The sequence below is a fragment of the Nothobranchius furzeri genome, chromosome 4 (assembly GCF_043380555.1).
Source record: "Nothobranchius furzeri strain GRZ-AD chromosome 4, NfurGRZ-RIMD1, whole genome shotgun sequence".
Lineage (NCBI taxonomy): Eukaryota > Metazoa > Chordata > Actinopteri > Cyprinodontiformes > Nothobranchiidae > Nothobranchius > Nothobranchius furzeri.
The window spans coordinates 81,617,330-81,645,281 of NC_091744.1; the positions used below are offsets into that span (position 1 = coordinate 81,617,330).

The 27,952-nt window shown below is 43.8% G+C and overlaps 1 protein-coding gene and 1 long non-coding RNA gene across 2 annotated transcripts; one reads left to right on the plus strand and one right to left on the minus strand.

The window, feature by feature from the left end:
* The first annotated feature begins 1,286 nt into the window (after window positions 1-1,286).
* n4bp1 (nedd4 binding protein 1) lies at window positions 1,287-27,861 on the plus strand. Its single transcript, XM_015965134.3, has 12 exons — window positions 1,287-1,778; window positions 4,686-4,913; window positions 5,230-5,403; window positions 7,278-7,756; window positions 7,879-8,215; window positions 8,418-8,753; window positions 9,153-9,382; window positions 24,551-24,681; window positions 25,112-25,208; window positions 25,499-25,606; window positions 27,301-27,402; window positions 27,506-27,861. Exons 1-12 carry the CDS (start codon window positions 1,467-1,469, stop codon window positions 27,783-27,785), a joined length of 2,814 nt encoding a protein of 937 aa, XP_015820620.3. The 5' UTR covers window positions 1,287-1,466; the 3' UTR covers window positions 27,786-27,861.
* On the minus strand, window positions 15,657-16,580 carry LOC139069683 (uncharacterized). Its single transcript, XR_011520377.1, has 2 exons — window positions 16,456-16,580; window positions 15,657-15,885 (listed from the first exon to the last, which is right to left on the minus strand). It is a non-coding gene; the product is annotated as an uncharacterized lncRNA (long non-coding RNA).
* Window positions 27,862-27,952: the final 91 nt, after the last annotated feature.

The following is a 27,952-nucleotide window of genomic DNA, read 5'->3' on the forward strand; positions in this document are numbered from 1 at the left end:
ATTATTTATTGTACATAAGTGAAAATGTAGCAGGAAGAAGACAAATCTTGTTAAGGCCTGTTGATTTGTCATTATACATTTCAAGGCTGTATAATAAAAAAAATTCCGGAACTGCGCTGCTCTGGGTGGCTGCATGTAGGAGTAGCTCTGTTGACTATATGCAAGTTTTGCCTTTTCTTGGGCATTTTTTCTTCTAGTTTCTCAAGAAAAACTGTATTTTTTGGACACTTTACTTCTCTGTTTCTGGTGCTGTGAAGCTTGGAGGATTTTTACTGCTATTTTTTATAGCTTTTTTCACTTTTTGAGCATTTGTTATGATGTGTAACCATGGCAACAAGCTGGTTTACAATCGGGAGCAGCTGATTAACATTGGAAAGGCTGAAATAATACCTCAACTGAAGCCACAAATCCTAAATGAGCTAAAACGCAAGATGCGTGGATGCAGAGCGGGAGCAAGACGGAGACGGAGAAAGAGGAAATTCAAACCATCTCTTCCATCGATCATAATGGGCAATGTGAGATCACTAGCCAACAAGATGGAGGAACTCCAAGCCCTTTCAAGGACTCAGTCAGAGTTTCGGCAATTTCGGAACCACTGGAGGAGATAATGTAAAGAAGGATTCTCCAGAGAATCAAGAAAATTATGGACAACCCTGAGCGTTCTCTTCACAAGACTGTCCGACAACGGAAGAGTGTCTTCAGTCAGAGACTTCAGTTTCGCTGCAACACTGACCGCTACTGGAGATCCTTCCTGCCAACAGCCATTGTAATATACAACAACTCTTTGATGACTATTATTATTCTGAGCTACTACAGCAATCAATTTCCCTCTGGGATTAATAAAGTATTTTTGAATTTGAATTGAATTTCCACTCAAAGCTGCAAACAATATCCATCTCCTATTTTGACTCAGGAATACTTTAAAACATAATTGCATAATAATTGTTCATCTTATGTTTCTAAAGTATTTTGAATGGGTTTATAGTTCATTTATGTGGTTTTATAATAACCAATAGGAGGCAGAGCGGCACCTCTCCTCAGCTGAACTCGGGCTGGTGCTGTTCAGCCAGCAGAAACCTGCTTCGGCCTTAAAAACGTGAAGATAAACAGACTGTTACATCTCAAGCGATCTCGGTCTACGGTGCGGATGTCGCAATAAAGTAGGTCAATTGCGTTAAGTTTTGATTTTCACAACTCTGGTTGATAATAATCTCTGGACACAACACCGAGTGACTGTCGTGTTTTGATGACGTCTGCTGTGGGACTTTCTACATGCGTCACACTGAGCTTCCGAGTATTTTAACGCTAGCTAGCTGCGACTGGCTCATAACCGTTAACGTCGCATTGCTTCCCTGTTTTAAAACCCCAAATGGAGACATGAAAACGCTTGAAAGCCACGAGAAGAGCTGAGAGGTCTGAATTTAGAGGAGTCGTCGTCCCAAGCGGCGGTCACATCGAGAGGCGGAATGTCAACAACGCGGCCCCTCCTTGGTATGCGACGAGTCACCGAGCTAGCGTGCCCGGAGCAGCCCACCAGCAGGCTCCATTCGTCGGCCGGAAGACAGCCGACAGAGGCCCTCCCTGTGGACGAGTTTACGGTCCCGGAGGACAAAGAAGAGGAGATGAGATGTGCCAAGCCTCGAGTGGAGCATGTTTTCGAAGTGACTTTTACTATAATCGGTCTGCTGGACCACACAGGACAGCCGCACGGCAGCAAAACATCGCGGCAGATATGGCTGCAGCTCCGGGGGAACAGGGACGACGTGTCGAAGGCAAAGGTGAGCCTCTCTTCTTCACTCTTACCTGCGTTTCTGTCCTCATAAAGTATCTCACAACAAGTTAAAATTCGTTCAAGCCCCGAACAGAATCGGGCCCTCCCTGAGGAACAGATGAACGATGACACCAAGTTCAACTTTACCAGATTACACAACAGGACACCAACATTTCTTCATCTGTTCTCCCAGAAAGACACACTTAGCTTATCAGAGCTGATCAAAAGCAAGACCTAATTACTCTGCTTTGGGTCTTACACTCCAGTTTAGTGGCGTTATTAAACATTCCCACAAATGAGCTGGATGGGGATAAAACAGTCAGAATTCACAAACTTTGAGAAAGAACTCATCCCAAAGACCTGGTTAAAGAGCAAGTCACCCCCAAATGAACTTTTTTTCCCTGATAAACTATATAAATGCGTGTCTAATCGTGCGGCAGACACATGTAGTCAGTAGTTTGGCCCTTTAGTGCATTTTAGTTAACATTTTACTTTTATGCCTTAAACTGTCAGTGTTGTGCCGTTGTCAGGTAAAAACTTTGTACTGCATTTGAATTTAAATCTGCCATCGCTATTGGCTAAGAGGCACCCTAGGACAATAGCTGGTACCATATGATGTCACAGTGTCATTGCGAGCCTGTGTGTGTGTATTTGTTAGCGGCTCCGCCCTCTCGGTTTGCGAGGCAACAGCATTTGTTGCGTTTTTCAAACAGGAAGTGGGAGTGGAGTAATATTCTGGTAGGGGGTGACTACTGACTTGCTCTTATTATTAATATAAAATTATAAATCTGGTTGCTGGGAAGGAAAACGCTGATTAGGAACTGGATCAAGCGTATCTGTAAACACACCTGTAAAGATATTTTATTATTTTATTTACTTTGACTCTACATCTGTGTAAATCAGTATGTTTATGAACCAACTGCAGTTTAAAGCATTCAATTCAATTAAAAAATTCCTTTATTTTATTTATTAATCCCAGAGGGAAATTGATTGCTGTAGTAGCTCAGAATAATAATAATCAAGTCATCAAAGAGTTATTGTATATTACAATGGCTGTTGGCAGGAAGGATCTCCAGTAGCGGTCAGTGTTTCAGCGAAACTGAAGAAGTCTCTTCCGTTGTCGGACAGTCTTGTGAAGAGAATGCTCAGGGTTGTCCATAATTTTCTTGATTCTCTGGAGAATCCTTCTTTGCATTATCTCCTCCAGCGGTACAGAAACTGCCGAAACTCTGGCTGAGTCCTTGAAAGGGCTTGGAGTTCCTCCATCTTGTTGGCCAGTGATCTCACATTGCCCATTATGATCGATGGAAGAGATGGTTTGAATTTCCTCTTTCTCTGTCTCCGTTTTGCTCACGCTCTGCATCCACGCTTCTTGCGTTTTAGCTCATTTGGGATTTGTGGCTTCAAATGAGGTATTATTTCAGCCTTTCCAATGTTAATCAGCTGCTCCCGATTGTAAACCAGCTCGTTGCCATAGTTACGCATCATAACAAATGCTCAAAAAGTGAAAAAAGCTTAAAAAAATAGCAGTAAAAATCCTCCAAGTTTGACAGAAACAGAAAAGTGTCCGAAAAATACAGTGTTTCTTGAGAAACTAGAAGAAAAAATGCCCAAGAAAAGGCAAAACTTACATATAGTCAACAGAGCTACTCCAACATGCAGCCACCCAGAGCAGCGCAGTTCCGGAAAGCTTAAAAACCCTTTAGAGAATATAATATATTTCTGTCACATTGTTACAGCGCTTAAGGTTATTTATCAGTTAGAAACAAACTAGCTTCAGAGTTTAAGAAATTAAGGTTTTGATGAAAAGTTTAAATATGAAAGTGAAACTTTAATTAGTTTGATTATTTGTCATTTTCTATTCTAAAGCTGTTGTTGTTTCAGAGAAACTGGAGATTAGATTTCACCAGATTTTTTGATGAAACCAGTGAGTTAAGAAAAGGAATGAAGTATTCGCTCTAACCGAACCAGCTAGCTGCTTTTACCATCAACAAGACCTCTCTGAGGGGCCTTCAGAGTGGGGGATCTCCACATAGGAAGTAAGGATGTCATTCATCTGATCGCTGCACGGATATGGAACCACTGTGATGCTAAATGTTCTTGTAGCTGCTCTATAAACCTCACACACACCAAATTGGTCTGGACTCGTGGGTCGCAGCAGTAGCAAAGATGTAGACTCAGGACCAAATGTAAAAGGTGCTTAGCTCGGGTAAAAGCAGCCACCAAAACCAGAATCGCAGTTCCAGTCAGCGTGTTTGATATTTGTTCTTGTGTGATTTCCCATTGATGATAAAATTTCACACTTCTGCATCTGGAGTCACGAGTCTCGCTCTTACGTCCCCTTTACCAGCTGTTCCAGGCTCTGCCAGTCAAGCAAGACTGAAATGTGGTTGGAGAAGCGACCAGTTTGGGTTGTTTATGGTTCCCATCACGACCATGAATCATCCTATTGGCTGGGTTGCAAATTAAAACATAAACAATTTTCAGGTTATAATCAGAAAAAGACACTTTTAGGAAAGATTAAACAACAGCTTTATAACTTGTGCTTTAGTGTCTGAGCAATGTGTATGTAGCCACACCATCGCCCATAAGATTATGACTACTCAGCTGACGCTGGTTTGACACCTGATGTAGCTGGTGTTGTTTTATAAACATTTAGACTGCTATCAGGTTCACGTTACACAGTTACTCCCGTTGAAAAATGAAGAAGTTCCCACTGGATGAGGATCTATAGTTAGCTGCTGCTGTAGATGGTTATCTGTGTAAATAAACCTAATAAAATTGTTGTTTTAGCACAAGTCAGCCGGCCGACACAAACAACACCTGTTGTAACTTTGTGACTGCCTTCAGTCAGGAGCAGAAAAATCTGTGTGATTGTGTAGTTGCTTCTAGAGTGGATCTTCTTCCCCTGCAGGAGTACGTTCGAGGGCTGTGTGACCCAGAGCTGCAGAAAGTGGAGCGCTACCCGGTGGACATGCACTGCATCTTCGCCGGCACCAGAGGCCTCTTCCTGGACAGACTCGTGCGCGACACGAGCGCAGAGGTTCTTGTGCCGGAGCCGGGTCGCCTGTGGCTGCTGGGCCGAGCCGAGCCGGTTGTGATGGCTCAGAGCAGAGTTCAGCAGTTTGTTGCTTTATTCCAGGTGAGACTAAAACCTACAGATCGCTCAAATAATCACAAATGATGTTCAGCACTCGCGTCATTGATTTTTATGTAAACGTGGTTTTTAATGGAAATGGTCTGTATTTGTATAACACCTTCTAGGGTTCACAACCCCCCAAAGCGCTTCACAACACAGTCATCCACCCATTCACACACACACATTCTGGTGTGTGGTGAGCTGCAATGTAGCCACAGCTGCCGTAGGGGTGCACCGACGAGGCTGCTGAGCTCTGGCGCCACCGTCCAATAAGCAAATCTCTCGATCCGACACATCTGTGTTTGTGCTTTCTGTTCAGGAGAAGAAAAGTCTGCCGAGCGACAGAGAATCCACCGTGAAACGAGCGTTCAAGTCCTTCGTAGAGGAGAGAGACGATAAATACACCATGGAGCTGCTGCTGCTGCCCAGTGCGCTAAAGGAGGAGCTACTGGGGCTGGTGCACAACCCCGGCAGCACAATCACACCTCCTCTGGTGGGTGGGCATGATTATCTAACACTCCTGTTTTCTGTAGCGACAGTGCTAGCTGCTTTCAGAGCTGATTTACGAACGTGGGAGTGTTTCCACTCGTGACTTGGTGCTGCGTTCCATTTCTGTCTGGGCTGCAGGAGTTCAGCTCACTCCAGAGTCATCTTCATTTCTCACACTTATCAAATTCAAAGGATTCTAGACGAGTCTCTCTAGCAAGCTACCTACAAAAAATAACCACACTTCCAAGGTCCAACCGCCTTTCTTCAGACTCCATCCCTAGATCATGCCTCTACAGCAGATACTGTCAAACAACCATAAAAACACAACGTTATCTACCTTTTCAACCAACGTTTGCACCTTTTCTTCCTAATGTAACGCAGCTATGTATCAGCCGCAGAGCCTCCCGGCTCCTGGCGGACTCCTGATAGTCTGATGTTGATCAGTAGTTTTTTATTTGTTTCCAGCAGCAGTGGGTCCCCTAGGAATTTTTCCAGCTGTGGCGGGGGGGGGGGGATTATGACACGTCTCTAAATAAAGTAAAATTTTCCAGTGCAGATTGGAGACAACCCATAGAAGCACTGATTTGATCTCATTTCAGAGAAAAATAGAACAGGTCAGATGCACCTAATAAATAAAATTACTAACAAACTCAGGATTCTTTCTTTGCTTCACTGTTCTGGTGCTGAGAATATCACTAATGCGGATCAAAGGAGATACACAGATGAATGCACCTCTTGTTTATTATTTGGAGACTGCATTTACTGCAGCTGGTAGAGGCAGAGATTTTTTCTATTGATACACGAATTTACAGAATCATTTTAAATGTTAATAGGGGAAGACTGCAGGAGGGAGCGGTAAAATACCGGGGGTCCCCAGCAAAAACAAGAAACTACGAGTCTGATGAAACCCGCTGGTTTTCCATCAGGCAGTCACGGGGCAGCTCCAACGACCCAGTGGCTGTGCTGGGTCATTGTTATCGAGCTCAGTCTGGCTCGGCCGTGAACGAGCTGAAGCGACGTCGTGCTCTGCTTAAGAAGAAGCGTTATTTTCCCGCTTCAGAAGAAGCATCCAACGTGTTTTTACGCTTTCTCAGAGACATGCCACGTCGCTAAGTTGTTAGCGCCGCGCGCTAACACGTCAATAGTGCAGCGTAGCCTGCTGGAGGTTTTAAGGGTTCAGATGAAAACACCCGACCTCTCAGGCTGCTCACACATCGATCTTAAGTTGTCGCTGTTGCGCTCACGCCGTAATACAGTATTAGATGCGGTTAAAGTCAGACATGAAAAAATAAATAAATTGTACATGAATAAGTGATGCTTAGCCTGGTGGGGGGAGGAAAATCTGGCCTAATAAGCACTGGAGGAAACCCTGTCAAGATCGTCAACACTCATTTATCTTAATGCTATCGAAACATGTACACCAAAAAGCATTATATCCACTGCTACCTTTCTAATTTTAAACTCAGTAACTTATGCTGTAACTTCACCTTGTCCTGCCTGCTCCTCCTTGCTGCCCGCCAGCTGTGATCACAAGCGACAACATAGTACTTCCCGCTGCTTCTTCGGGAAACAGCGCAAAAAAAAAAAAAAAAACTTGGGATCTTTTAGGTGTGGCGGTGGGATTTCAGCCGTGGCGGGCCGCCACGGCTACGCCTATGTAAGGGAAACCCTGAGCAGTCACATCTCTGTGAGATACAGGCTTCCAGTTTGTTAGAAACACTGTTTATTTGTTTATCTGAACAAAAAAAAAACATTTTAGTTCAAATATGTTTTCTTCTTTAGCTTAAACCTCGAACTTGAGACTGAAACATCAAGCAGATGGTGTCGTGTTTGTTAGATTGACTCCTGGGATGTTTGTGTTCTGCTTGGATCAACCAGGCGCTCCTTCCCAGCTCGACGGAGGCCGACCAGGACCGCTCCCAGAGCAGCACCCCGGTCACGGAGCTCTCCAACCGTATCCTGGGCACCAGCTTCGACGAGAAAGGAGTCATGCTGGCGTCTGGAGGAGGGAAAGCACCAGGGGGGGTCGGGTTGGGCCCTGAAGCCGTTCTGCTCAATGGCACTCGGCCCTCACACAAGCGGCGCTCTTCTGAGAGCGAAACCCGGGACACAAAGAGACAATACTCCCTGGAACGAAAGGAGGAGTCGCCTGAGAGGATGGCGAGGGAGCGTCAGAGAGACAGGGACGGGCGGGGGGGCGGCAGTAGCAGCTGTAGGTCCAAAACCCCCTCTGCCTCGTCAGCAAAAGCAAACACGATGTCCGCTCAGATTACGCTGGAGTCCAGTGAAAGCAACTCTGAGGACGGAGAGGCCGTCAGCCCAGAAACGAACCTGCGCTGCTTGGTCAACTTCTTCAGGTAAAAGTCTGATTCGGTTTTGGGTTGCCGGTTAGAAACCGGGGTGGTCACCGGGATGTCTGCAGTTATCTGATCAGGTTCATATCAAACACGAGTAGAGATGCCAAACCTTTGTTTTCCAGAACCATGGGGTACCAGCAGGACGTGGTGGAACGGGTCGTCAAGGAGACGGGACAAACGGAAGACACTTTTCTCCTTCTGGAGAAGATCGTGGAGGAAACCAAACGTTGTGAGATGGATTTGAAAGGAGGTGGAAAAGAGAGACAATTAAACTCTTTATGCACCTCCTCCGCCGCCGCCGCCTCCTCCATGGTCTCGCGCTTCAGAGAGAAGGAGCGTGAGCTCGGGAGGACGTTGGATGACCCAGGGACGTCCAAGGAGAACATAAAGCCCAGCCAGGGAAGCAAAGGGTTGGGTCACCGGAGGCAGTGCAGCGGCAGCGAGAGGAGCACTCAGCAGGTATCCGTGTTCCTCTTCAGCTTCCCACATCATCGTTCCTGTTCTATAAGGAACCTATGCACTTGTTCCATCCTATTCCTGAATAGTTCTATGAAATCGGGAAGCTTTGGTGGGAAAAACTTCATAAAAGTTACATTCCCGCAGTATTTAGGATCACAAGCACCATGTTTCACACATTAATTCAACATAAAACTCATTTCAGGCCATCACCATCAAGAGGAGCTCCAGCGCTCAAGGAGGAGCACGACACAGTGATATCATCACCATCGATGACGACGAAGACGCCACCCCCTCCAGCACCAAAGCAGATGGCAGAACATCGCTGATCATGACTGTGACGCCGTGTGACAGCACGCAGTCGGGATCCCGGACAGACTACCTGGCACGGGGAGGGGGCGGAGTCACACAGAGGGACTTCTTGTGTCGGTTTGGGACTCAGACTCTGGGAGGACCGGTGAAGGTTGAGAGCTTGACGGCGCTGCGCAGCACGCCTCAATGGCCGACTGCTGCTGATGCCTCTTTGGCTTCGACCCCCAGTGTGAGTATCCGAGTGATGGCTCTCTGCTCTGGCTTCCTGCTCGCTGAAGCTTCTGGTTGTTTTGGTCAAATCTCCAGACAGGAAATGTAACTGGTTCCAAACAAAAAACTAAACTGATGTTTTTGGTGTTTTTTTCTGATAAAAGGAAGGTTCTGGTGGGTAGACGTCACTCAGCTAACCCAGGAATGGGTTAACGCTGACACAGCCTCTGCACTGACATTGTTTTGTTTTTCTTTATATTGCAGTCATTCTGAGTAGTATCGCTCCTCTTTTTGCACATCCAGACTTTAGATTAGCGAGCTGAGAACAGCGCCCACGCACCGCGAGGGTTTGGACACCTTTCGTTCTGATTCACAAACTCAAGTCACGTTATCGTTTCTGCTTCTTCCACCACCTCAGGCAGCTCAGCCCATCAGCCGAGCCCCCACCTATCAGACCATCGGCCATGCTGGTTTTCAGGGGGGCGGGGCTGGGAACCCTCCTGCGAAAGAGCCCCCCGCCCCACCGGTTACTGGTTTGGCCCGTTTTCACCAGTCACTGAGGACTCCCTTCGCCTTGAACCTGCCGAACGAGCCTGGAATTCTGGGACTGAGGCACATTATTATAGATGGCAGCAACGTGGCGATGGCGTGAGTTTATCACACACACACACACACCACCCTAGGGTTGGGTACCGAATTCGGTACTTTTTAAGGTACCGACCGAATTCCATAGTACTGACCGAGCACCGATTCACGTCGTTTGAAACGGTGCCTCGTTTCGGTACCCGTCCTTCATAACGAGAACTTGCCAAGACAGCTGCACATGCGCAAGAGCGTTATGTCGTCGGTCGCTGCGAGCGAGTTGTAAACAGAGCGGCATGGTAGAAAGAACGCACGCTAACGCTTGGGTCCACTTCACTAAATGTGATGGGTAACTGGGTGATGATGAAACCAGCGACAACAATCTAAGTGAGACATCCTCATCTTAATCTGCTCCGGTAGGTAAATAAAATGTTTAAGATAACGTTAGCTTGATATGTTAGCTTCCGTTTCGCTAATGGTGCGTTCGCTTTCTCCTCGGAACTCCGAATTTCCGACTAGAACATGAACGCGCTCTAAAGTTTGGCTTCACTTTACTAAATGCGACGGGTGATTGGGTGAAGATGAAACCAGCGACAACGATCTAAGTGTGAGGCATCATCATTTTAATCTGCTCCAGCAGCTAAATAAACTGTTTAAGATAACGTTAGCTTGATATGTTAGCTTCCATTGCCACCATTGTTATCAGCTAATGGTGCGTTCGCTTTCTCCTCAGAAATTCTAACTTCCCAGTAGGAAAAATCAAATGAAAAAAGACAGCAAAAGGAATGAAGATACACAGTAAATTTAGTTCACAGTAAAGATGTTTGCTTCAGTTTAATTACCAGCTTATAAAACTACAAGGACGATGTTAAAATACAAACAGTTGTATGTTATTTATCGTGATATTTATCAAATATGGTTATATATTGGGAAAAATATATATTTAATTATAAAAGAGAATTAATATATTAAATACTCAAAAGTATCGAAAATTGGTTCCGTTAGGTACCGGTATCGATTCCTAGGTACCGGGAATTAGTACCGAATCGATTCAAATGTCAAAGGTACCCATCCCTACACCACTCTGGTTCTGGAATCTTACGTTATTCTGGATTCCCGTTTCCTTGAATTTGGTCTCTGGTTTATGCATCAGGTGATGATGTCATCAGCGTTGGTGAGCTGTTGGCGTCCCAAATCAAAGAAATGAATGCTTGATGCTTTACGTTTGGCTACGTTTAGATACTTGGGTCTGGTGAGGAGCTGCCATGTTGTTCCTGCAGAAGCTGCTTTCAGCCCCGAGGATGAGCTCATGTTTGTGTTATCAGCTGCTGCTAACACGATAAAGCTGTTCAGTAGGGTTTAACTCGTGGATTATCTACTCTGGTGGCGTTATGGAGTTTTGTTTCCTGTAAAACCTTCTGGACTCTTGGCTCTTAGAAAAGCATCTGGATCCATCTTATCTTATTTTTTGCGTGTTGCAGTTATGCATGATGTTGAAACTAGTCAGAGATCAAATGCACAGTCAGTTTTATTAAGATTAAACGTTTGGGTTTTAATAACAATACCGTGTAAAGATCCTGCTTGTAGTGGGTCATGAAAGCAGATGAACAGCTGTTTTTTTATGTCTGAGACTTTTGAGTTTGCTGAGGTTGTAACTCATCTGATGACAAATCAAACCTGTGATTTGTCTATTGTCATTTCCCAAAGCTGCAGTAAAACCTTTTTCCTTTTTACTAAGGAGCTACCACTCTTCCCATCAACACCATCACACATTAAGGTCCCCCCCCCCCCCCACACACACACACACACACCCCATACAAACCAGCTGTGCAGTGTGCAGGTTTCGGCTACAACCCTGGTTGCGTGACACATCACCTTGGAGCATGACTGTACGTGTGCCGGCAGAGCAAAAGCTGTAGTAGATTCATAATATTGATGCGTGGGCGTGTCATACGGAGGCGTTTCTGAGAAGAAAACATCATTTCTAGAAATCTGAAGCTCTTCTTTTCTCCAGACGTTTGTGAGGAAGAGCAGCAAGACCTCTTTTTGTATATCTGTTTTTCTTCCCTGGTTTATTCCTACAGCTAGGGTTGTCACGGTAACCGGTATAGCGGTAAACCCCGGTAAAAAAGTTGACAATAAAAACAACCGTCCAGTTTTTAAAAAACTAAATTATCTCGGTGGGTTTACCGCGACCGCGGTTTAGGCGCGGTGACCCTTACCAGCCACCGTCGCTTCTGCTGAAGTTCCCGCGCACACGCACTTTTTAGTTTGCAACCAAAACTTTGAAGCTGAAATAATGGCCGAAGGAGAAGGAGGAGACGGCAGCGCCCAGGACATCCATCAGCCCTCAAAGAAGACTAAATCGGAAGTATGGGCATATTTTGGATTTCTGAAAAATGCTGAGGGACAGTTAATAGAAGACGGCTATCCCGTTTGCAGAACGTGCAGGAAACAAGTGTCTGCAAAAGGCAGCAACACTTCGAATCTAATGGCACATCTGCGTGACCATCACCCACGTCTCTACAGCCAGTGCAAGGTAAGTTAACATTAGCATTTTAGCTTAAATGCATGACGCGAGGACTTTTGATTGAGGGAGAATACAACGAGTCACTATATACTGCAGCCGCAGCGTCCTCTGCCAGCATTTAAACCGTGTCACGGACACCCTGTTGCTGGATGAAGCATCTTATTTGTTGATGATGAAGAGAAATATACAATTAGTTCCTTGTCATTGATTTGTTTACTTATTCAATGCTATTTATACTTGAACATTTGGATTTGATTACATAGTGTAGTAGTTATTTTAGTAATTTGTTTAAAGTGGCTATTTATTTTAAATACATATTTTTTTAAGGTTGACTTGTACAGTGCTCAAGTCAAGTGTGGACTGGAGTTTTAGATTTTCATTTTGATGATGAAGAAAACAAGTATATGAGAAAACAAGTGGTGTTTCTTTGATTTGTTTACATATTGTTTATGTTTTGAATGTTTGGATTTGTATCATTTAAACCTGCACTGACTACTGTAACATGTTCCAGAAAAAGAAGCTATTTGTTCCTTTACTTGTGAAAAGTTGCACTTTTGCTAAGGCTTTGTGTTATTTTAGGTTTAATAAACACTGTTAAACCTTTTCAGAACTATTTCAGTTTGTGTAGAACAGGACTATCAATGCTTTCTGAACATATGCAACACCGTTTAAAAAATACCGCGATAATACCGAAAACCGTGATAATTTTGGTCACAATAACCGTGAGGTTACATTTTCATACCGTGACAACCCTACCTACAGCCTTCCTCCTCCATCACCCTACCCTGACTCCTTGCTTGTCAAACCACTTCCGTTTTTGTTTTCTTCATCTCAACCAGAAGGTGCCGTAAAAAACTTGTCTCTGACTCACAAAATCCCACAGGACGAAATAATATAATTCTGATCTGTTTATTTATTTAATTCTGCTGCTGTTGTTGTCTCTTTAAAACCTAAAATATCCCGTTTTTAAAACTGAATTATTATCTAACCACTAAATATCATTTTAATTATATATAATCTACAAAAGCAGTATAATGGGCCATTCCCATCTGTACCTGGTCGGCCCTGCCCGGATAGCCCCAGTCGGCCCCAGCCTGGCCCGGTTGATTCCACACATCCTTGCTTAGGTATGCAAGGAATGCAGTTCGAGACACTTTCAGCTTCTGGGTAATCAGCATGATAATGAATGATAATGAAATGAGCATGCCTTAAGCCCATGTGGGCTGATTTGACCCACCAATCAGAGGCTTGCTGTAATGAAAGGTGTAAATTTACCGTCACCTCCTACATCCACTTCTGTCAGGACAGCATCATACCATCACACACCAGGGTGAGTTATAACAATGACAAAGCCTGGTTTACCCCTAAACTCAAACAGCTGTGGTTAGAAAAGAGAGATGCATTAAAAAGGGGGGACAAGGACTCCTACAGAGACCCTAAATACAGGCTCAGCAAAGAATTGGTCAAAGCAAAACACCAGCATCATGACAAAATGCAGCAGCAAATCTCTGAAAACGACCCAACCTCTGTGTGGAAAAGTTTCAGGAACATCACCAACTACAAACCCAGAACCTCCGCCTCCACCGATAATCTGCTCTTGGCAAACAACCTAAACAATTTAGATTGTCGGTTTGATGAGCCATCAGGCAGGCCTCGCTCCTCGTCCAGCCCCAACAGTAGAGACATTGGTCAGCCACTCCCCACTACAGAGCCATCACTGTGGAATTTACCTTCATCACCCTCCCCCTCACCCCCCACTCATGAGGTGTTCACATCACACACCTCCACCACAATCTACACATTCATGAAGCAGATGTAAAGAAGCAGTTCAGGTCTCTTAACACATGAAAAGCCCCGGGCCCTGATGGCTTGGCTCCTGCCACTCTAAAGCACTGTGCTGAAGAGCTGGCCCCAGTGTTTAAGAGCATCTTCAACTCCTGACTGGAGGAATCTCATGTGCCAGCCTGCTTCAAGATCTCCACCATAGTCCCTGTCCCCAAGAAACCAAGAATCACTGGACTAAATGACTACAGACCTGTGGCTCTGACATCTGTGGTCATGAAGTCATTTGAGCACCAAGTTCTCCCCCACCTCAAGACCCTCACAGCCCCCCCCCCCCCCCGACCCCCTGTGGTTTGCATACAGAGCAAACAGGTCTGTAGATGACGCAATCAACATGGCTCTACAATTCATCCTGCAGCATCTGGACTCCCCAGGTACCTACGCCAGGGTATTGTTCGTGGACTTCAGCTCTGCATTCATCACAATCCTGCCAGACCTCCTCCAAGACAAAATGCCCCAGATGAACGTGTCTGACCCCATCTGCAGGTGGATCACTGACTTCCTGACAGACAGGAAACAACAAGTCAGGCTGGGGAAGAATGTCTCGGACTAACGGACCATCAGCACCGGCTCACCACAGGGCTGTGTTCTTGCCCCTCTGCTCTTCTCCCTGTACACCAACAGCTGCACCTCCAAGCATGAGTCTGTCAAACTAATTAAGTTTGCTGACGACACCACCATCATCGGACTCATCTCTAATGGGGATGAGTCCGCTTACAGAATGGAGGCTGAACGGCTGGTGTCCTGGTGCAGCCACAACAACCTGGTGCTAAACACCCAGAAGACAGCGGAGGTTGTTGTGGACTTTAGGAAACACACACACACCCCATCCCCCCCTTAAACCTGTCTGACACTCCCATCACGATGGTGGACTCATGTCGCTTCCTGGGCACCACCATCACCCAGGACCTCAAATGGAAGCCCACCATCAGAAAAAAGGCCCAGCAGAGGATGAACTTCCTGAGGCAGTTGAAAAAATTCAACCTATCACCACAGTCAATGAGGCAATTCTACACCGCTATCATCGAGTCCATCCTCACCTCCTCCATCACCGTGTGGTACGCTGGAGCTACCACCAGGGACAAGAAGAGGCTGCAGTGTGTCGTGCGCTCTGCAGAGAAGGTCATTGGCTGCAAACTCCCCTCCATTCAAGATCTGTACACCTCTAGGACATTGAGGCGTGCAGGTCGGATAATAGCTGACTCGTCTCACCCTGGACACAGTCTCTTCGACTCGCTCCCATCTGGCAGAAGGCTCAGATCCATTCGGACCAGAACCTCTCGCCACAAAAACAGTTTCTTCCCCTCTGCAGTTGGACTTTTGAATGAAAATCCTAGGGCAGCCCACTCAAGTTGATTGGTCCCCGTCACGTGACCCGATGCTGTGCTTGAACCATTCAACAAATACTCAGATAAATACCTACACGGAGTAGATAGCTGCTTCTCTAATTCTTGCCACTTTTTACATTAATAATTTTATCATGAGTGTTTTATTAGTTCTTATATTTGCTTATCTCTTAATTTTTTTTCTATCTTACCTTCTGCACCAAAATACCACAGCAATTTCCTAATGTTGTGACTTGTCACACATATGGCAATAAAAACTTCTGATTCTGATTCTGAAATTTGCTGTCAGCAGCGAGTGTGTTGGCCCTGGTCAGCCTGAAGCAGACCACATCAGAAAGAGGGCTGAAAAACAGTCTCGTTGCACCCTGAAAAAAGGCAGGCCACCAAGATATGTAAGCAAGCTATGCTATCCGGGCCGGACCGACCAGGTATAGATGGGAATGGCCCATAATAGTAGTAGAACATTTATACAGGTACTGGTAAGGCTGCAACTAACGATTATTTTCATAATCGATTAATCTGTCGATTATTTTTTCGATTAATCGGTTTGTTATTGTTTAGCTATTTAACCTATACAAGTGATGAATACATTTCAGTTAAGAAAAAGAAAAACATAAGAGAATTGTGCAGTTGACTGCAATCTATTTTATTGCACATGACCACAGTCAGCAGTGTAAAATGAGCTAAACAGTGCAAAATATCAGTCCAGAATAATTTTTTGGCATCAAAATATAAGAGGTAAATTCCATAAAAAATAATGTAGAATCTGGAATAGAGTTTGTAAGTGGTATGCATTGCTGGGGGTGAGTGTCTTGTTCCCCATGTAGTTGTCCATCGTTGCTTGTTTTTTTCTGCATAAGAAACACAAATAAACTGAATTAAGTACACATATAAAATAAAGCAGCACACACACTACAACACTAAATCAATATTACATTATTTGAATTAATTAACAATACAGTGATCATTTATTTTGACAAAAATGTGTTGTGAGGCGTTTTACAGCGTTAGATAGTAAAACAACAGCCTTTTAATAGTTAAAAAAAGGACTTTCTGAATTTCTCCTGTATTTAAAAATTGAAAGCGTACAACTATGCCGCGTTATATTCACCTGGACACAGCTCGTCTGTATATTTTTCTCCGCGGAGTTGTCCTTTTTTGAATGAGGAACATAGTTATGGGTTTGTGCCGTTTTTCTCTTAACGAGAACATTCTTATAAACAGACGTGCTAAATTTGGCAAGAGCATGATTCACAACACGGAGGAGATTCACGATTGCATCTAGTCAATCAGAAGTAGAACACCGTAAACTGACGCGGCAAAAAAAAAAAAAAACATGTTTAACATCCACTATAACGAACTCAGCTAACACTAAGTCCCAAATGTGATCTGCGTTAGCTTGTTTATTTTCTGTTACTTACCGGACATTCCTCTGCTGCATCAGCCCCCACGTTTTCGTCTCAAATGTTCACTTAGGGACGTCGTGCTTCTGTCGTGCCATGGTTTTTGCATATTTTGTAGGTCACCGGTCTTTTCAAGGCATCTAGTGAAGTGCTCCCATACTCGTGAGGTTTTTGTCCGGGGTTTCTCTTGTTTTGTCGCTTCTATTTTTCTTCCGTATTTGTTGTTGATCCGCCATCTCTCACAGCAAGATGCGCGTCAGTAACGTGATACGTCATGAAAACCGAGGGCACTTATTGGCTAATTTCTTCTTCTACGGCCCCACTGGTAGATCAGTGGCTCATTACTGCCACACACTGGCGGCAAATTTAACAGATTGTAACCGATGTCAGATTGTGGTAAAAAATAGACTTTATGCGGTAAAATATGATTATTAAACAACTAATCGATGACTAAAAAAGTTGTTAACTATTTTAATAATCGATTATAATCGATTAAATCGATTAGTTGTTTCAGCTCTAGGTGCTGGTCATGAAACAGGAACATCGGGACATCAGGATTAATTTATCATTAACTCAAACCCCTGCAGAAGCCTTTAAATGGTCTCTCAGTCTAATTCTGTAGGCTATACAGTCATGGGAAGACTGCTGACTGGACAGTTGTCCAGAGGACGACCATTAACGCCTTGCACCAGGAGGCCTTGACACAAAAGGTCGTTGCTAAAGAGGCTGGCTGTTCACAGGGCTGTGTCCGTGCACATTAATAGAGGTGAAGGGTAGATGTGGTAGAAAAAAGTGTACAATCAACAGGGATAACTGCACCCTGGAGAGGATTCATTAATGTGGAGGAGACTCGCAAAGGGTGGACTGCAGCTGGAGTCGGTGCTTCAACAACCACCACACACAGACGTGTGCAAGCTGTCGCAGTCCTTGTGTCAAGCCACTAGAACCAGACGGCGTCAGAAGGAGGCACAGAATCCAGTGTAAAGTTTCCACAGTCAGTGATAGTTGAGGTGCCGTGTCGTGCTGCTGATGGTCCATTGCAGGGGTCACCAACCTTAGTGGAGCTGAGAGCTACTCCATGGGTACTGAGCCACACGAAGGGCTACCACTGGTTGATGCAAAAGTGACCTTTGAACTAGAATAGATCAAAGTTGACCTAAACTTCATGCATAATAAGCATATTTTAATGTTTTTAAAGACAATCATATTTTTAATTCTGTGTGAATACACTTGTAATCAAAATAAAGGGCAGCAGATTTTTGGGGAAATGGCCTGTGAGCACCATGTATGGTTCCTGGGGGCTGTAATGATTTAAATTACATGTTATTTAATAAGCCATAAGACGTAGGATTCCATAGAAAATATGAAATCAATCTCATGGATCTGTTGGGTTATTTTAACCAGAAGATTGGAACTTTTTATTGCAGGGATTAGATAACAGCTTCGTATTCACTCAGACAACAGAAGAGAGAGAGTCAAGTTTAAAAGTTTAAAGATTTACTACTAAACAAATTAAACTAGACTAACTTTAACACTAAGTGTATGGTGTAATTAAGATGAATGAGACGGAGAATGTTGTAATGTGGAATGTTGCTCAGAACCAGCAAATCCGAAGAAGCGATTACTTCTGATGGGAATTGAAGGTGATGTCTTCGCGCTAAGCTTTGGTTAGGAGATTCATAAACACATTCAACGCCATTTGTCGGTCTACGTACCCTTAGTGTTTCCCCTAGGAATTTTTCCAGCTGTGATGGTGGTGGAACTGCACCAATCCAGCAACTGCTGCATTTTAATAACTAGTTTTAAAGGTGAATACACCAATATTTGCACAAGAATAATTTCTGTTTTAAACTCTCAGTGACACACTTTGCAGGAGGGATTTGGCATTTAATTTTTCTTGGCGTCTGGAAAAACATCTCCTTTTGCCCCCCTTTATTTGACTTTCTGCCCTCTTAATTATTACTGGGCTGGCCCTATTAAAAACGTTCTACACCCCTGCTTAGTAGACTTAATGAAGTATTTTTAAGCCAGTATAAAAATGACTGAAACACAAATTTACATATTTGGCATATTGACCAATATCTTTGATTTAATTTATTTGTTAAGAACATCAAGATGCATTGCAGTGAACGTTATAATAAAGTAAAATTTTCTATTGCAGAGAGGAGACATCCCATAGAAGCACTGATTTGATCTCATTTCAGAGAAAAATAGAACAGGTCAGATGCACCTAATGAATAAAATTACTAACATAAACTCAGGAATCTGTTTCTTTGCTTCACTGGTGCTGAAAACATCACTAATGCGGATCAAAGGAGATACACAGATGAATGCTTATTTATTATTTGGAAATTAGTGGGTTTGGTTTACATCAATACATTATTTTAAATCTGAAATTGATATGGATTGATCAGAAGTTGTTTATTTATAAACTATTGTTTATTTGAAAACTATTTACAGAGCAGCCTCAGAATTGAGATTAAATATTTTTTATCACAATAGTAAAGTATTACAGAACAAGTTTTTCGGTAAAATCAGAACATTAATATTTAAGTGCATGAATTAATGCATCTGAACTCATGCAGTAGGAACTAGCAAATATGAAATACGAGAACCATTTTATTTTAATTTGATTAAACTGATTTTTTCCTAACGTTTTTGGCATTTTTCCCACACACAGTTAAACAAAACAATGTTGATTAAGGTGTGTGTGAGAGAGCGATAGAGAGGCAGAGAGAGTTAAAATAATTTTAAAAAACCCGACCGGAGCGGAGGCAGTGACCGACGCATGCACGAGCCGTTTTCAGCTCTGTCTTGTCAAATGCCCCACGTACGTTATGAAAAAAGTAACTTTAAATATTGAACTGAAAAAGAGGCGAGCTGAAGAAAACGTAGGGAGTACCAAAGAAACGTGAGAGACTGTGAAGAATGCACAGAGAGATCCGTTAAGCTGGGCGTACACTGTGCGACGTTTTCACTTTTTGAGCCGATTTTCCACTCGCACAAGAATCCACGAGATCGGGGCGAGTTTTGCGCCGAGCGTCGTGTAGTGTACAGGGGGTTACGAGAGGCGATTAACACCATGTGACCAGCTACCGATCAGCAATCGTGAGCTCGCACGGACTTCTGGAGTGTTTGATATTTTGCTCGTTCCTCGTGAGGGTATCGCACTGTTGAAGCGGCGCAGCGAGCGGCTGCAACCCGAAAAGTACCAGAACCGCTCAAGGCGCATGTGCAATCATGCATCAACACCGCTCACCCGCTATTTCCCAAATAACACGTTGTTTGTTTTTATTTCTACACGTTTTTTTTTTACACACAGTGACAAGGATTGTCAAGAAAGCGTGTTTGTCGTGTTCATGTCAAATTAAACTGATCACAAAACACAGATTTACTTTCTTTATTTCGTTTTCCTCATCCAACCCCCATGAATCCCTGTGTGTCCTCCTGCAGCACTCCCGAAGGACAACGGGCAAAACAAGACAAAAAAGTCTGACGTGTTGTGTAAAAACTGCTATTTTTAGCATATTTTTAGGTCCGACGTGTTGCTACCAGACGTACAGTGTGAGCACATGGCTCGTAAGATCTGCCCCGCGAGGAAGTCGTACAGTTTGAGCTGAAGCTGAGTGCTACGAGTGAAAAAGTCGCTGTCTGTGTGTGCGCGTGGATGCCTGGGCCGAGATGACTGAGCTCACGGCAGCAGAGTTTTGTGTGTAGGGAGGGGCGGGCGCTCTATGTGACTGGCCAATCACAGAGCGTGAAGACAGTAAGTTACCCAATGAGGATTTTCCTTCAGCACGATTATAGATATTTACGAGTTTTACACTCGTTTCATGCTCGTATTCGTCAAAAATGCTTTATCCGTACGCTCATCCCTAGCTGTAACCACCCTGCCCTGCCTCCTCCTCCTTGCTTCCTGCCGGCTGTGATCACAAGCAACAACAGAGTAGTTCCCGCTGCTTCTTTGGGAAACGGCGCAAAAAAAAAATCAATCAATAAAACTTGGGATGTTGTAGGCGTGGCGGTGGGATTTCAGCTGTGGCGGACCGCCACGGCTACGTCTATGTAAGGGAAACACTGCCTTAGCGGAAGTCCTCGTCTAAATCAGGAGGTGTAAAGGTCCAGCTTGACCTCATGGAGCCGAAGCCCGTAGAAGCAGCCGCGGCAGCCGACCACCCGTCTTGAGATACTCCCGGGTCATGACAGTTTTTTTGGCATCTAATGAGACTCAAACCTGGGTCGTGATGGTTCAGCTTTTATTCTGAAAGGAACTGTTGCAGCAGGTGGAACAGCAACAGATTTTATCCAGCTTGTCGTTGGTTCTTTTGGTTGAAGAGGAAAGTTACGGATTGGCCACTCCGACAACTTCTCTAGAACGCTTTGAACTGGCGTTAAAGATGACGTGGGCATAGTTTTATACTTCGGATGTTTTGGTTTATGGTCGAATGAAAAGATGACAGATTTACCAAACTCCACCGAAACCACGCCTCCGTCAGATCTGGCAGATTCTGATTGGATCAGTAAAGCAATGTGTCATGTCTTGACGCTATGTGTGATCAGTCCTAGTGGAAACATTTAAAGTTATATTACTTATTATATTCTATAGGGTTATAATAAAGTAATTAATATTTTGATTTCACAGATTGGTCACATCTTATTATTGACTAACACTTTGTTTGATTAGTTTTATTAAAATAGAGTTCTTTGATTTATTAAAAGGAGAGAGTCCTTTCTTCAATCTTCTCTTGAGCTGGAAAGAAAGCAGTTTATAAGCAAATGCATGAGACCTTGAGGCCATATCTCATGCAGACTAGTTCTGTGTCAGAGGAGAGGGGGCAAATGACTTTTGGTGGAAAACAGTCATTTCATTCTGTTACAGGGCACCAGGTGGGTGACCCCTGGTCCATTGTCCAAGGTCAACGCAGCCGTCTACCAGGAAGTTTTAGAGCACTTCATGCTTCCTGCTGCTGACCACTTTTATGGAGATGCAGATTTCATTCTCCAACAGGACTTGGCGCCTGCACCTAGTTTAAGGACCATGGTCTCCCTGTTCTTGATTGGCCAGTGAACTGGCCTAACCCTAACCCCATAGAAAATCTGTGGGGTTTTGTGGAGAGGAAGATGCAACACACCAGACCCAACAATTCAGATGAGCTGAAGGCCACTATCAGAGCAACATGGGCTCTCATAACTCCTGAGCAGTGCCACAGACTGCGGTAATCCAGGCCAAACACCGAGTGCTGTACATGCTCGTACTTTTCAGTTGGTCAACATCTCTCAAATTCCTTTTTCCGTTGGTCTTAATAGATAGTATAATATTCTGAGATACTGAATATGGGATTTTCATTACTTGTCAGAAATAAACATTTGAAATATATTATTCTGTATGATGAATTAATCTAATATACAAGTTGGAACAGGATTACTGAAATAAATCAACTTTATCATGATTTTTATGCCCAGCACCTGTACAACAGTAAAACCTGTAATGCTCTACAGTAATTGTGTTTATTATGGGGAGTTTGCAGCCTCCAGAACACGTCCACACCCAGCAGAAGTCTATGTAAAGTTTTTATGTAAATCAGCTCTGAAATGTTTTCCCTCCTCGGGTTAAGTTTCACACCGATTTTAATGCGATTGCATAAATTATTGCACTGTCTCTTTCAGTGGGAACTTCCCAAAATCAGAAGCTAAAATACGATCCTGCTGCATGTCACTGAAACTGAAAGCGAGCCGCCATTTAAATGTGTCCACACGCTGATGCCGCCATCACAACGTCCAGGTGCAGAAGCAGCTTCATGTTGGAAAATGTTATTATTTATTATGCAGTCCTCACAGAATATTTAGCTTCAGCTACGTTTCTGTTTTGAATTTGATCGCTAATGTAACGTCACGAAATGGACTGATTTTAAAGATCCCACAGGCCATATGCAGCCCGAGCAAATAACCCTGGCTACTACATGTCCTGCTGTATTTTCCCTTGTCAGGAGTCTGAGTCTGCACAACTCAGCATTTTAATCAGATGACTTCATCAGCTGAGCGCAGCTTCATCCGTTAATAAAGATGAACAGTAGCATTCCTTTCCCCAAGGTTCCTTCACAAGAGAACGGTTTTAGATAAATCTTTATTCCCAGAAGAAAGATGATTTCATAGTTAAAGTAATCATTTTATAATTCTAAATAATCATTGAAGAAAGAAGATTTTATGATTAAAAATCATTACATTGCCATGTATAATTAAGCAATGAAATGTTCAGGAATCTGTATTCAATGATGGTTTAGTATGTTTACAAGATGTGGTCATCACCGTCTGCTCATTACACCAGACAAGAAGTAAGGCTAAAATTATGAATGCATGACACATAACTAACTTTGTCCCTAGACTCCGAGACTCTGCGTCTCAGAGCGTGTTTCTGAGATTCTTGGTAAGTTTGGTAATAGATAACAGCGGGTATATAAACCAGCCGCTTTGCTTTCTTGGCAATGGGGAGAGAAAGCTGGAGACTGGCCATCTCTTAGCAGATCTCTAGCTCAGAAAGATTTTAGCACGCTGTCAAAACCTTAAAGCTTTTTGCACCTGCGAAGCTGAACAACAAGATAGTTTTCCTGCAGAACAAAGCTGACTCCAACTCCTTCGGAGTTGATTTTAAGACGCTTGGTTCCATTCATCTATCGTTGTGACCCGGAGGCATCTGAGGACTGATTTGTTGGCATCAAGGTTTCTCTACGAACCAGGTGCAGTGGGGTCGTCGGCTCCTGGACATCTCTGATCCAATCAGGGTCTCCAAATGGGTGAGGTAGACACAACGAGATAGCGTCTGCATGTGGTTCTGATAATAGCAACTTTATAGTTTAGATGCAAACCAAATTCTTTTATTCAGAACGCACCTCTCTGAAGTTACAGAGATTCTGATTCATCATCTCATATTCACATATAGTTTTCAGACACCCATCTTTTAGTTCCATCCCCTCACAGGATAATAGTTTAAACCATTTGTCAAAGTCTTAATTGTTTGTAAAATAAATTCTTATTTGTTTACAAACACTGACTGGTTCTTGAATCATAAACGAAGTGTGAACGATCCCTTAATAATTAAAAGAATCCTAGAACCTTCTAATTAATCATCCTAAGACCAAGCAAGGTGATATTCTATAATCAGAGTATTACAGCTAGTGGTCACAAGTAATGAGAATAGAAATAAATAGCTTGTAAAGCAATTTATTTAGCCCTCATTACTCTTATTTTCCATTACACTAACAAAAGGCTTCCTGTAGAGAGTTGTGTGTAGTTTGTGTGCTGCAAAACGTTTAAGATTTCCGGAAACGGCTAGTACTAATTAACTAATTAATTTGTTTTCTCAAAGCAAAATGATACAACATCAAAATAAAGGAGAGAAACCACTGCAGGATGACCTTTGACCTCCCCCCGATCATATGGACCTGTTTAGGGTCAGCTCAGTGATTGCCTGGGTCTGAAAACAGCAGATACAACAACGCAATCACCACGCGGGGTTTGTTTCTGCTGGTTTTAATAAATAAATGAATCCAGAAAATTTGGTGCTAAAAGACCGCAGCAGTTTTACCCTGGGCAGCGGCCCCCTGACCCCCACTGTTGCAGAGCGACAGAAGAGCTGCAGATGCAGGCGATGCGTGTGAATCCAGATGTGCGCGATAGACTCAATCACAACCAAAAGTCTTATCTGCAGCTTCCTGCTCAGCGGAGCCGCGGCTGGAGGGGAGTTTCTCCTCTGCTGCTGTTTGTTGTTTGTGTCATTCTGTGGTTTTTCTGCCCTACCTATAGCTGTCTGACGTGCGCGGCAGGGTCGTGCACGTCACCAGCAACAGTTTGTGTCAGCTGATGTTTTGCATCGTGCATTTGGAAGTTCTGTGGAGGCTAATAAAAGCTGATCTTGCATCACTGTTGCGTGTTTCCCCCCCGAATGCTCTCGGATTGCATCACGGCTGCAGACGCTGCAGCACAGCCCCTGAAACATTCCAGTTCATTAAAGAAGGCTTTATTCCTGATTGGGTTTTTCATCTGCAGCCAACAGTTATGCTCAGATTAAAAGTTACCCAACAGGAGCGTTAAGGTCTGTCTGTTTTTGTGTCTGCAGCCACGGACTCCATCGCTTCTTCTCGTGTCGTGGCATCGCGCTGGCCGTGGAGACGTTCTGGAGACGAGGACACAGGGAGATCACGGTGTTCGTCCCTCAGTGGCGTCAGAAGAGAGACCGACTCTCTACAGGTACGCCGGCTGCACACGGTCTGTTCTGCGGCTGCTCTCCTGTCTGAAACCTTTATGATAAATCAGAGAATTGTACAAAAGGATGACACTCAGACACACAGCAGGCTGCCCGTCACTGACTGCTGTATTCGTGTTCGTCGTGTATGCAGCCTCCCATGATCCCAGCTCCATAATTAGCTTAACGCAGCCAGAAAGGTCTGTGTTGGTGATGGTTTGTCTCACTTTATAGTCAGTGGGTTGTGTTTGTGTTAAATGAGCAACTTCATTTATAATCATTGTTTAGCTTAGCAATATTTAGCACTTGCATAAATGTATATATTTTAGGGTACAAAGCAGGCTTTGTGGATGGATACTAATTTTATTTACTGGGAAAAATATGTTGGGATGTCTTTCTCATATTTCTGATGAAAGTTTGTCGTTTTTCCTTCAGAACAACATTTCTTGAACAAGCTGGAAGACCTGGGACTTCTTTCCTTTACTCCTTCCAGGGAAGTATGCGGGCAAAGGATATCCTCCCATGACGACAGGTAAACACCCCAATCCTAATCCTCCTTTATACCTGTACAGGTGAGGTAAAGGTGAACACGGAGCTGCTGATTTAACAGCTGGTCGGGATCCGTTTGGAACATCACAGGAAAATCTGGAAGTTTAAACTGTGTTTAGATGAATGCTGAATAACTTTTAGATATTTTTGACCTTGAATCTGTTCAGTCCCAAACTTCCCTGTGATCCGCGGAGCTGACCTCTGACCTTTTGAGTTGTAGGGAATTCCTGAGTGCCTAATCCAAACACACCCTCTCATTTTCCCTTCTGCCAGGTTCCTGCTCCACCTGGCTGACAAAACAGATGGTGTCATCGTGACGAACGACAACCTGAGGGACTTTGTGGACACCTCTGTCTCCTGGCGCCACATAATCCAGGAAAGGTTTGTAACGTATGCAGAGATCCCGTCTTCTGGTTAGTTTGGATGTCACATCTCCACAGGTTCAACCAAAACCAAACAACACATTTAACGTTCCAGTTTCTTTTATATTTGAGTTTTCACAACAACCAGAAGAGTTTTATACCAGTTAGGGATGGGTACCTTTGACATTTGAATCGATTCGGTACTAATTCCCGGTAGGAATCGATACCGGTACTTAACGGTACCAATTTTAGATACTTTTGGGTGTTTAATATTTTAATTCTCTTTTATAGTTAAATATATATTTTCTCAATATATAACCATATTTGATAAATATCACGATAAATAACACACAACTGTTTGTATTTTAACATCGTCCTTGTAGTTTTATAAGCTGATAATTAAACTGAAGCAAACATCTTTACTGTGAACTAAATTTACTGTGTATCTTCATTCCTTTTGCCGTCTTTTTTCATTTGATTTTCATCTTCACCCAATCACCCGTCGCATTTAGTAAAGCGAAGCCAAACTTTAGAGCGCGTTCATGTTCTTCTAGTCGGAAATTCGGAGTTCCGAGGAGAAAGCGAACGCACCATTAGCGGAACGGAAGCTAACATATCAAGCTAACGTTATCTTAAACATTTTATTTACCTACCGGAGCAGATTAAGATGAGGATGTCTCACTTAGATCGTTGTCGCTGGTTTCATCATCACCCAGTTACCCATCACATTTAGTGAAGTGGACCCAAGCGTGCGTTCTTTCTACCATGCTGCTCTGTTTACAACACGCTCGCAGGGACCGACGACGTAACGCTCTTGCGCATGCGCAGCTGTCTAAGCAAGTTCTCATGAAGGACGGGTACCGAAACGAGGCACCGTTTGAAATGACGTGAATCGGTGCTCAGTCGGTACTATGGAATTCGGTCGGTACCTTAAAAAGTACTGAATTCAGTACCCATCGCTAATACCAGTGTTTATTACATCACGGCCATCATGTGATGTATTCTTTGCTTTATGAATGAAATGAGCACCGTTGAAACTAATCTACATAAAGAGAAAAACACACCGCCGGTCTGAGGCTTCCTGCTGAGTCATTTTCATAAATGATTGAATCAAACAATCATAAAAGTTAGAAACCAAAACACCACCAAGAACAAATCTGGAAGGCTGCAACAACAAAAAGATGTTTGTTCATTTTTAATCAGAAGAATGTTTGTCGCCCCCTGTTGGTGAGCCTGCCTCTCGGCAACACCTGAAACCTGCCTCAGGAACACCTGTCGGGCTTCCTCTGGTCATGTGATGTAGCCGCTGACTAATTCCTGGTTTAAACTCGTTTTAATCTGCTGAACCTGCAGATTTTAGATTATAAATCGAACGTCACTGAGAGGGAATTCCTGAGAATCTTTAGCTGAGTGTCAGCCTGCTTTTTAGGATTTCTTGGTTTTCCAGGTTAGTGAACAGTCTTGTTCTCTAATTCTTAACCGACTATAAAACAGACAAAATATGAATCATAAATTTATGTAGTCTAATTTAAAGACTCTGCGTGATCAAAAACAAATTACCCCATAATCCCACCGGGATGAGATCATTCAGCTGAAAATGGTCCTGTTTCCCACTCATCCATATGAACAAACCTGAGACGGCTGGTTCAGGTGCTTCACCTGGGCTCTTCTGTCTATAATCATTTAAATTCGTCCCATTTTGCTTCTCAACAGGCTGCTTCAGTTTACTTTTGTTGGGGATCTCTTTATGATTCCTGATGATCCACTTGGGAAGCATGGGCCTCACCTGGATGTCTTCCTCACTAAAGTCAACAGGTGTGTATACCTGAGCCTGCAGAGGCTCACACACCTGTGGGTTGTGTTGCAGCAAATCTCCTGTTCTCCGTTTCACCTGCTTGTGTCCCCCTCCCTCCCCCAGGAGGCCCCCAGCCGCTCCCCAACCCCTGCAGCTCACAGACTTCCGGCCTCCTTCCCAGCAGCACCGGCCCCACTCTGGCCCCCCAGAGTGGCACCTGCCTGGCCGCTCGCCCTCCCTGTCGCCCTCTCCTCCACCCCAGAGATCGCCGGAGGAGACGTCGGAGCTGAAGGGAAAACTGTACGACATTTTCCCTGAGCAGAGGCAGCGCATAGATCGCATCCTGAGCGACAACCCGTACATGCGGGACCTGAACGCGCTGTCCGGGTTGTTGCTCGGCTAGAAGAAATTTGTAAATAATTATTGTATATAGATTATTATTTTTTTGTATATAGTTCAAATAAAAGATTTACAGTTCACATGTTGTTGTGAGTAATAACACATTATTCCAGAGGAAACCCTTGTTAGCCGGTGTTCCTGTTGTTCAGTGTCTGGCTAACAGAAGGAACT